This window comes from Bombus fervidus, chromosome 5, assembly GCF_041682495.2.
Source record: "Bombus fervidus isolate BK054 chromosome 5, iyBomFerv1, whole genome shotgun sequence".
Taxonomy (NCBI): Eukaryota; Metazoa; Arthropoda; class Insecta; order Hymenoptera; family Apidae; genus Bombus; species Bombus fervidus.
The window spans coordinates 1,732,308-1,743,980 of NC_091521.1; the positions used below are offsets into that span (position 1 = coordinate 1,732,308).

The 11,673-nt window shown below is 42.6% G+C and overlaps 1 protein-coding gene across 1 annotated transcript; it reads left to right on the forward strand.

Moving 5' to 3' along the window:
• Positions 1-421: 421 nt before the first annotated feature.
• Positions 422-8,283, forward strand: LOC139987327 (uncharacterized). The gene is made up of 3 exons (XM_072003451.1): positions 422-756; positions 5,509-5,804; positions 6,678-8,283. The coding sequence occupies exons 1-3, from the start codon at positions 589-591 to the stop codon at positions 6,832-6,834; spliced, it is 621 nt and encodes a 206-aa protein (XP_071859552.1). The 5' UTR covers positions 422-588; the 3' UTR covers positions 6,835-8,283.
• Positions 8,284-11,673: the final 3,390 nt, after the last annotated feature.

The window sequence follows — 11,673 nt, forward strand, 5'->3', positions numbered from 1 at the left end:
TTATACTTATACCTTTAATTATTTCAATATACTTTTCTATTACAAATTCATCCAATCGTTCTGAAATCAGTCAACCTCAACCTCAACAATTCTTATCGAAAATGTTTATAAAAAGACATACACATATCTGTCGCATCAACCGCGTCGTTTCTAGAGGGTGAGTCTTCAGTAAAATCGAAAAAATCTGCGGAAGCATAGTTACGGATGAATAAAGTTGCAAAACGAAGGAAGGATCTACGGAAAACCAACGAGCACTACTCGACACCTTGTTAACGAAGCATCCCGTTACCAAAGTTTTCTCGTCGGATTAACGTCTGATACGTGCGAATCGGCAAATCGGGTGAACGAACGAACCAGCTGGCAGAGCAAGGCAAGAGCTCCACCGTATCAATATTTGCGCTTGCCATTCGCCGAGATACAACGGGACCAGCCGCTACGGCTGGCGTTTGGTTTGTCGAGTTGGTAGCACGTGGCGAACGCTCATTCTGAGCGGTTTTGCGCTCTTCAACGGACAGCGATCGCATGTCGCCTCTTTACGTTTTGTTCGTCGGCGCTGAACGATCGCTTCAGGCCTGAAAAGTCGCATCGATGACTGGCGCTGTCTTGCTGGTGCTCGCTGTCGCTTTCCTGTCGCCGTGTCTGGTGCAGAGTCTCGACGACAAGGACGATTTCACGGGCAGGAACGGGACCAGGCTGTTCGCAAGTTGCTCGCGGCGACCGAGGACTCTTATTTTTCCTCGTGTCTCTCAGCTCCTGGTACGTAGAGAATACCGCAGATTCCGCACGAAGAGGCTAATGAGCCGTCTCCGCGGCCAATCGGGCATTCACTCGCGCGTCACTCAAGTGTTCGCGATCGGTTTCCGTTTTTTCTTCCGGCGATCCGGGGGAATTCGAGCGATTCCAATGAACCCTCTGGTTTCCCTCGTTATACGCGTGCTTCGCTTCCGATCGGGTGTAATCGCGGGGAAAAATCGCGTAGGAACATCGTAATAATGTGGAAGAGCGGGCGACTTGCACTTGTCGAGGGTTAACGTTTAAAATTTGATAAAATCGAATCTGTTAGAGATGGCTGTTAGATAGAATTTATGTTAGGAATGGCGGTCGAAATATCATTGTGATTCGGAGTACGTACGAATATACAAGAAATTAGTATGGAGATTGCAGACGAAGGACACGATAAATCACGTTTCCCATTTTTTACCTACGTGATAATCCTATGTTACTAAAATTGATTCTTAGTTGGTTTTGCAAGTGAACATGTATTTTCTCGGTACGATTTTATTTGTAAAAAAACTGCACGTCACGATATTATGAGAAAATATCAAAGATATTGGAATATTTCTTGGTTTTCTCGATAATTGTACCGTTGGTTTTTACCTTTGCCGACTCGTCAATTATTTTTAAAAGATCTTTGCACCTAGCAGATTGTTTCATTTTCGATTGTAACGTATTCTAGTTCCATTGTTTAATCAGAAGGTGACATTAAAATGAAAAAAATTAATAAAAATGTATTTAATATATTTTCCTCCCGTGCACGTCATACAGTTCACTAGAAAGGATTTCCCTCGAGATAGCAGAGTTTTATAAAAATATTCATTTTTTAGGACAAGAACGTTAACGCATATAGAAGTTTGCTTACGAGTAGATCGCGGATATTTATTCAAATTCATATTTCCATGAAGACAAAATAAAGAATGGTATTTCAAATTTCAGTTTTTGAAATCATTATAATTAGATTTTCACTTTAATACGCTTCAATGGCAAATTACTTTGTTACACGACTTTAAAGGGTCGCGGGACGGTCGGAGTTGTCCATTTTAAACCGACCAAACCAGTGCCCGTTACTGTCCAACCCAACAGCGAAATGTCTCTATTCCCACATGTTCCTTCCCATATAGATTAATTTGGTAGATGTTGTCACAAGGCCGTGCATTAGGCAAATAACTCGCCCCGTATCAAATGGGAGACGGGATCCAGTTGTCACAATAGAGCACCGGGCAAAGGTTCCAGCAGGTGGAAAGCATGAAAACGTCTAGTCATTAATAGAGTTCAGCTGAAAAGCTTGGTACACGAACGAAGAAGCTTTGTCGACACCTACTGTCCGCGGATGCACTTTGATTATCATCCGTACGCTCAATTATTCCAAAAGAGAAACGCGAGAACGGGCATGGCTCTCATGTGAAACCACTCGCCGTTTACGCCGCTTCTTGAATAATTCCTGGGCCACGCCACATGTCCAGGGCTCATCCAATTTTCCATCCAGCGTGTTTGGAAACGGTCGTCCTTCGGATTACAACCGCGTGGCTTGATAGGATGAACAGGATCGTGGCTGAGCATTGCACGGGGCCACAGTTGCTACGCTATGACCGCTGGATTTCCAACGAACAGGATCTGGTCACTTCTGCGGTGCTTCGAATTAAGCCAACTTCAACTGAGTTTCCTCGAAAGTTTTCCAAACTGAAATTTGCTTGTCTAGGGAAGAATTATAAGGAATCGTGGGAATACTGAAAAAGTAGGGAATCCAGAAACATAGGGGTTATACGATCGATAAGAATAGGAGACGCGAAATAGGAAACAGCGAGGAATTGGGTATAGGAAGCAGAGGATAGAAAACGTTTGAAAATAGAGGGTGGAATATATTCATCTACCCTATTAGGTAGAGGGAATAGAAAGTCGAAAAGAGTAGCGAATAAAGTATAGAGAAAATAGAAAACAGGGAATAGAGAATAGCAAGGAATAGAAAAGAGAAACTCGAGGGTAAGGGGCAGAGAATAGAAGATTGAGAGAGATAAGGAGTAAGGAACCGTCTATTTCCGAATATCGCTTATTAACCTGTTAACAGGGTAAGTTGACGGAACACGTATATTTACAAGGAATAAAACTGAACTAAATGAAATTTATTTGCTTTTTCTATTAATTTTCAATTTCGTAATTATGGAAAGTTGTGGTGAAACAACGACCCAGTTAACAGGATAATGTAGGAAATTAGAAAGAGTCGGAAAATGAGGAATAAGGAATGGAAAAGAAGAGCGAATAAAAAATAAACAATTGAAAGGAATAAATAGAAGATCGTGAATTTTCAAGCACCTGTTGTATGTGAAAATAATTCTTATCGTGTCTTATCGTGGAAGTGGTCCCGAAACGGGTTGGCGTTGAAACAGTGGTCGAACGAGATTCAAAAATCCATTCTCTCTATTAAAATAACAAATTATTAGGGTGGTCGGTAAGTAATAATCGGTTGCAGAAGAGCGTCCGGTAAAGTGTATAACGTATTTCGATTCTCATCTTCCCATCCGATATCACGGTACACATTCCACCTGACCTTTCAGGGCTCATCCAATTTCTGCGCCAGGTGGATACCTCTATCCCATATCGGGCACACACGTCTGCTATCATGGTTGCGTGGCACAGCCATCTCGTACATGTGCATACATATTCATGCGGAGGCGGATAAAGGGAGGGCGGCATCATGGGCCGCGGCCGGTGTATGAATTTTCGATAAAACCGCGAATTTCCACGGAGAATCGTTTCGGGCCGCGCGTCTGGGGAAGACAGTTTAACGAGATTCGCAGGGGTTCGCGCGGGGAAGGGCTAGCGGCGTTTTTGCATCGAACCGGCCGGCCTGCTGCCAATCGAGATCGATACACTTCAAAGACCACCGATACGCCCCGCTTTGCTTCTGGCTACTCGTATTAATTGCGTTACATCCGCGAAGAAACCGGAGTTGCTTCGTTTATCCAAGAGTTTAGTACTCTTTGTTATACTCCACCCTCAGCTACCCTTTCGCAAACCGTCAAAATTTCACAATGAAGTATATATATATATACTCTGCTACTGTGTACTGTATATATATGTCGGAGATGAAAGGACACCGGAGCCTTTCTTTCGGAATGTTTGGGAAGGTCCCCAATACTTTAGTTCAGATTATTTGTTATAGGCGTATTTAAACAATAAAACTGAGAAATAGCTGTTTATGAGTTAAGTCAATTATGATTGTCCGAGATTTATGACAATGGGCTTTGGGCTCGAAGTGATATAAAGGTCACTGAACGTAGCCACGGTCACGGGAGGGTTGTGTACCTAACAGAGGTATAAAGTAATTAAATAACTTTCCTTAAAAACAGAGATTGACCTGAGGGATTCGGAGAAATACGGAGAGGAGTATATAAGGGCAGTTTCACTTGGACTGATTCTCAATCCAATAAGTTTGACTAGCCCAGTGAACATGTATATCGAGTTCCTAGCCGCAATCCTAAACTCATTATCACCGACATCTCAATTATTCGCTCACCGATATCACTTGTTAATCTTTGCAATGCATTCGCTTCAATAAATATCATGTGGCATACAACAACGATGGACAACTCGCAGAAAGATTCATTACACGTCCCGACTTACAACGTTACCTCCGACATATATATAACGTTTATTGCCCAAGAAAATATATATTACATATGTATATTGTCAATAAACAAGGAATGTCTATAGGAAAGTGGTTTTGACAAAAGTACCGTTATGCGACGGTACGACGTAGCTGCACACATTTTTAACATTACAGTTTATAATTGAATTTAAGCCGCTCAAAAGCAGTGCTATTATACGATATTGTCTTTTCTTCCTTCTTCTGTCCTGAAAACCTGCTCGCAATACAGGACAGATCGGTAAAAAAGAAAGGTACACAGTAGCAGAGTTAGTCAATGTCTAATGGTCAGCGAATTAGAAGTTCTAGGAGCTACCAAGTCTAGAGATCATTCGCTATCGCGAACTTTTACCGCTGCTTCCTATTTTCCCAGAGATACACAATTATGCTAAGCAAACTAAACATACCTACAACCGTACCTCCTCAACGCGAAGTATAAACAGCGAAACACTAGTCGTCATCGTCAGATAGAGTCAGATGATATATCGCAAATAGATCATATGGCATTTACGTTATTTGTCAAAGTAATATATATATATAGATTATCAAATTCTCTTCGTTGTTTCGTAACATCCACAGGACATACAAAGCTTCGCTCATCTAATTGACAGAAATGGTTGTTTGTAAACTGTGGTACACGCGTGTATGCGAGAGGCGCGAGTCGCTAAATTCGAGAAGTCGGAATTGCTATTAGCGAACGGTACGTTTATAGCTATTTCTACGGAAGCAGACGAGAGATACGTGGAATAACAGTTGGACGTTCCGTTTCTAGCGCCGGACACTGTTGGGTTTTAACCCGATCTCGTCTGAGTTCATCCAATTTCCTCTTCAGGCTGCCTGTCTCATGAATAACCGCTATAAGAACGGGTTTTCTGATCAGATTGCCGGCATCTACGTGGTCACCTCGTATCGATAGATTTCATGGGAACGTTCTCGAAAAAAGCTTCAGAGAATCTCACGAAACGCGCATCTCGTGACGCGAATATACGGTCAGAGACTCTTACTCTTCGTTCGTTTAGATCGTTTAACTCGTCGAGAAATGTTGCGCCACTTATTTTAAAGTCTCTTTTAAAATTCTCGGACGATAGCTGATCTTTGGTCTGGGCTCACCCCTGCAACTGGACCGCGAGAGCGTGATCGTCGGTCTCTTTTCGAAGATTGTGTACGAGATGCCTTCCAACGCGTCAGACTTCACCATTCCAGGAGTCTATTACTCTCGAACGCAGAAGAGCAGGTGGAGCATTTACAAGGTGCTGGAAAAGGTGGCTGATCTATACGGATTTGGCGGCAAAGCGTGTCTATTGAAGGCCATTTGTGAAGCTGCGTCTGCTCCTTTCGACGGGACTCATGGTTTACTGGGACAGCTGTTGCATGTTTTCTTCAAGTGAGCAATTTTCAATCTTATATTTTATGCTATCGAGTTACGACGAAGTGTCAAAATACGACAATCAGAGTCCAATTCTGACTTCAGCTTTGATATATTACTATCCGAAGAACTCGCACTCTTCGTCTCTTCTTTTAACCCACATCCGCGTCTACGAATCCAACACATTTAAACGATACATTTAAACAACAAAACGATACAGATAGCCATCAAAGGAATATTTTATCGGAAGATTACACATAAAACCCTCACTCAATCGACGTGTCTCACGTTCTAAGCCACTCGAATGCAGTGACATACCATCGTTCTTTCTTAAATATTATATTGGAAACACAACTAAACGAAGAGAATCATAAGCTAGAGGATCACAGGTAAAATCCAATTGCCTAAATCACATCGAAGCTTACGAGACCAATCCTGGTCTCTTAACGGAACACAATACGACAGACTAAAAGTCTCGATCGCGTCGTAAAGCAACAAACGTTGGGGCAACGCGATAAAATCCCCGACCCGGTGGCACTAAAATCGAAGTTACGATGACGTAGTAGTTAACCGGTGAATTAGCACAGTAGCGTGGCGCGAGTGGCGAGGGATTAAGCGGTCGGTCCGCATAACGTGGCGCCAATTAACGCGAGGGAAGCTGCGAAATAACTTCGGGGCTTCTCCTGCGTATCCGGTCGCGTTATCGATCCCGGGTACCACTCTCTGCTACTCACCCTCTTTCTCTTTCCTCCCTCTTTCTCTCCCTTTTTTTTCTTCTCTTTCTGGCCCCCCGAATTCTTTTCCAGGCCGTTTCTCCCGGGCCTGGATCTCTCGCGGCGACGATTGTAATTTTTCACGGGGAACTCGAACGCGAACACGTTGGAATTCCAGGCCTTCGAGCACCGACGAGCGGTACGACGAGTACGGGGATCGGGAGTACCGAGCGGCCGAACGTTTGGGCGAGCAGATGTCGACGGAAAACTGCCACGCCCTTTATCCCGAATGCCGCAGAAGTGTGCTCGACGTATTTTCCACGGTGATCACGTGAACTCTCTACACCGCTGGATCCCTGTGAAGAAGCCGCACGTGGACAGGGATGCGATAGAAATTGCGCTCGTTAACCGAGTTCCAATGAATCCTCGTTCGTACGATTTTGTTTCCTTTCTCGAGATCAGTTTCGAGGAAATTTGTAACCCTTCGCGGAAGGAATTAATGGCTGTTTATTATAGTAAATTGGAATTGTGAACTCGATTTAAGCTGTTGCATTTTCTTTTCGGCAGAAAGGGTTAATTCACCACGAAACGAGGCTAATAAAATATTTACTCTTGTACATAGTTTTTATCAGAGTATTGCAAATTACCCTCTCAGAAACCGCATTAATCAGCTGTATTTTATGAAACTTTCAGTTATTTTGCGCAAGAATGTGCCAGCTAATAATGTCAAGTAAGTCGACAAATTAGAAGATGTAAATTATAGACGTTGATTTTATAATTTTAAGCTACATGATATAATCAAATTCAAATATACGTAACTTGTAAAATTTCACAGAAATAATATTAATCCACTTGTGCAAGAGCATCCTGAATACGCGTGATTACTATTAATTTTTCAGAAACCAAACAACTAACTGCCATAGAATGGATAAGTCGGCGATTGTGTGGCTCTAAATGTGTGAGAAAAAGGAACTGTACACCGATGCTTGTAATTTATCAAGAAAATGTATTCTAGACAACTCAGGAGGAGCGAGTACATCGAAGAGAAGCAATTCATCGAGGCGAGTTGGATGCCTCGTGGGCCAGTTCAACGCTCGATTATCCCCAAACGATGCCTAAAACTCATCTCTTCGAGGCGAGCGCCGTTTTTCAAGGTGTCGAGGCCACCGTGAAAGCATTTCTTAACTGTGTGTCGGCTGTTCCGCGAGCATTCCAGCGCGCGGGCCGCTTCTCAGCCGCCCCCGAGTTTCATTTCCCTAAAAGTACCCGCAGCAATCGTCGAGTTTCGCCTTGGCATGGCAGTTGGTCGGAATTCGAAATTAAAGAATCTTCGTCGTTCCCGGCATCGCGCTCCGCTTCAAATAAATCGGCCACCTCTGACTTCCGATTAGAATTCCTGGATAACGTCGAAAGTTCGAATCCCCGTCTCCGGAAAAATAAAAAACGAACCTCGTTTTGTCGATACTCTTTCAACGTGTGCGTTGGATCGACTCGTTATAAATGCCGCGTTAATTTTAACTCGGAAACAGCTAAAAGGGAACATCTTTCATTCCACTAATTAGAAAGTATAAAAAATGTACGAAGAATAGACACGATAAGTCGCATCTTCTATTTTTCTTATCTTACAAAACTCAGTTCTAAGATGTTTCTATTTGTCTTTGAGGCTAAATACGTGTTTTCCCGCTATTTTTGTAATTTTTCAAATCTTTCTCAACGTATGTACCCCTGTTGGAGAAGGAACGTAGCGAAGTAGCAAGAGCGCGCTGTCTCCGAAATATTTAAAGATGGACTGCTTCGTTTCGATATTTCCACCACATGAATATGCCCTTAAAACTCAAAGGATATTTTGCAAAAGTATAACGAAATTAAGCGTGTTTCTCCAGGCGTTTCCTTAGTCATTTACGTAACACCACGAGTCTGCATCTTCCTACAGTTCGTACTTAAAATTTCACGCTTTGAAAATGGATTTCCCCGGACGACTTTTTTGCCAATCCCATTAGACCTCTTTGTAATGTAAAAAGTTGGATTACTTTCGGCTTTCGAAAGGATATGTCGTGTCCGAGTTGGAATTGAAAATTCCGAGCGATTTATGCGGTCGTTTACGGCCGTGAATTAAGGGGCAAATGGACAATCTAGGCGTGCGTGATGTTCCGCCTCAAGAGATCCTTATCGGCTCCTATCGACTCGTTGGTGGATGGAAAAGTCGATGGAAAGAAGAGAAGAATTCTGTCGGCAGTGGACGTCGGTGAACCGGTTGCAAAACGATAATAGACGGTGTTAAAGTACTTTAAAAAGCATAGTCCATTATCGTGCAGGTTCGAGCCAAGTACGCGTAACGCTTAAAAGCTGGAAGAAAAGTGTGTCGGAGAGAGACGAAGAGCGTAAGTTGAATAGAGTTGGTCGTCTACATAGTATATATGTATGTATGTATGTATAATATGGCAGGGGGGAAATAAAAACAGGAAGAAGACTGTATCCTTCGAAGAGAGGAGCGTTTGCCCTCGAGATAGTAGAGTCTAACGCCTTCAACATTTTCCCGTGGATTTATTTTATCGATCTCTTTTCGTCGAATGGGTGTTGCTTCGGTATTAATTCGTTGATATTTATTTCGGGTGCCTGAGGATTTCACAGAGAAAGAAGAAAGAAATTGGTCGAGAGGCCTTCTAAGACTTACACGTAACTTTAGTAGAATCCCAAGCAATGTTTCTGCATTGGAATTCGCGTGTTCAAACGCTTGGATAACTGATGGCCACGTCGACGATGAAATATATTGCGAAAAATAGAACAAGGATTATCTTGTAATCTAACGCTTGATATCGTTTCCTGTAAAGGCACAGAATGCTTTTTCCATGATATTTTTTGCGCTTCTTCGTTCGAAACTCGAAAACTTTCGATTAGCTCGCGCTCGAATCGTCCTTGAAACCACCATCTTTGTCCTGCTTTGCACGAACAAGTTCCCACTCGATACCAAGTTACAACAACAGAAGAACCATCCAATATTTATTCAGTTCCAGTAGGTGTGAAGTTCAGATCCTGCGTCTTTGTTACGGTCCCACGACACCGAGTCAATCAATTTGCTTTCTCGTTAATAGATAAATCCAATTGCAGTGGAGCAACCTGTTATTCAAAGGAAGTCACCTATTCATCGTTTGCAGCGCCATTTTATCACATGTTTGTAAGGATCCAGCGCATGATTAATCGAGGGGCTAATAACAAGAACAATTCTGGTCAATGTTTCATTTCTAGACAACAACGTATTTTAGTAATCGGAACGGACATCTAGAACACACGATGGAATTAGTATTATGAAAATTCATCCATGTTCTAATTTATCGTCGAACAGTTTAGAAACATAACCTTATTCTGATTTCATAACTTGATAATTTAATTAACTAGTGTTCCTCTACCAGCTCTCCCAATATATGTAGTTATAGCTTACGATAAATGTGTAATTGTAGAAATATTTTGTTTAAAAGATCGAGATACATCGAATAGAAATTAAAGATGCCATATTGTTCCTTAGTATTTCACGTGGCTGGAAAACGACAAATATGGACACGGTTGGTGTTTGTTATGGATCCTACAATTCTTTCCACAAGTTAGGTGGTTGAATTGATAGACGACGAGAAACAATTGAAAATCAGTCGAAATTTCGACAGGCGAAATTTCTCCATTACTATTCCGATCTGGTTCGAAGCCACGATAGTGCGAACGATTCCGCGAAACGTGCTTCTTCTGTAGTATTTTCATTCCAGCTCTTCGGTACAACGGTGGAATGTAACGACGGAAGAGCGAAAGGGCAAAGAAGGAAAAAACGGTTAAGCCTTCGCGGAGGACGTTTCCGATTCTCTGTCAGGCAGCGAGATATCTCTCTGCTTCGTGCAAAGATACGCTCCCCTTCTTCTATTCTTGATTCCTTTTATTATTCCAGTCAAATCTAATTCGTAGATCACGCGGAATGAGAAAGAACGTGTTTCTCGGTAGTTGATGGCACCTTTGCCTGGATAACCCGCGCTATTTTATCGGTCCAGCCATTATAAATTTTCGTCCTGGTGAAATCTGTTTTGCCAGACGTTCATTCCTGTCTTTCGTAGGCTGAATTTTATGTCTGGGGCCGTAGTAATTTATCTTGCGAACTTTCAGACTATCTCGAGACATCGTTATTTAGGATCAAGGGAATATGCTATAGATCCTCACTTTCTTTTCGACTATGCTTATTTCTTCGCGATAAAAAATATTTAACAAACACCACGCTATAGGTATTTTTTGATCAAACGAAATGGACTTTCAGGTAACAAGCTATCGTAATTTGCAGGGCCGTGAACGAATCTCGTCCGTAGAGCGCACTATAATCGGATCATGTCGCAATGCGTTCTAGAATCCAAGAACCTTCGAAAATGTCTGCTCGCTTGCCTCAAATTACCGTCCTGGGAGAATTCCGGTTTTCCATGCCGGTATTTGCATTTTTTGCAAGCAGAGAGAACCGCGGAACGAACGTCTCTTCTCTTATCTCTTTTTCTAGATCTTGTCCTTTATTTTCTTTCACAAAATTAAAATTAACAAAGAACGATCGCGGTGTGTAGTACATAGCTAGGAAACCAGCAATTCTTTCGCATCCCCGTGGAACAGATGTAATTGAAAGGGACGAGCAAACAAGCGCGCCACCATGAAATGAAGACAAATGCCGTCGTTTTTACCATTCTCCCTGACATCGACGTATTATTTCCGTCATAAGCTATCGCTTTTATTGCCCCCGGTCGTTACGGTTCTTTACGAGCCACGTGACCGTAAAATAAGGCGTCGAAGCCAGAACGAATTCGCAGTGCTGAGAAAAGAGGCTCGCAAGATGCGTGCTTTTCAAAAAAACGCGACGATTGCCAGAGGTTTTACGCTATCGATTTTGCTGGAAATGAACCTTCCCTAAAAAAATTCTGGTCCTTTTCTTTCTTTTCCTTTGCTTTTCTATCTCTGTCTCTCGTCGCGCCTCCCGTCATTGTTTATTTCCGTCTCTGTGCCTTTCTTTTTTCCCTCTTCATTTTTGTTCCCACTCGCGGCCTGACACCAATTGCACGCGTCGTTTGAAACGGTCACGCTCGATTCCACGGAAATACGAAAGGCAAATTGAAATTCGCCCAGCAACCCTGCCGCGTTTAATTTCATCGGGGCTGCTCCTA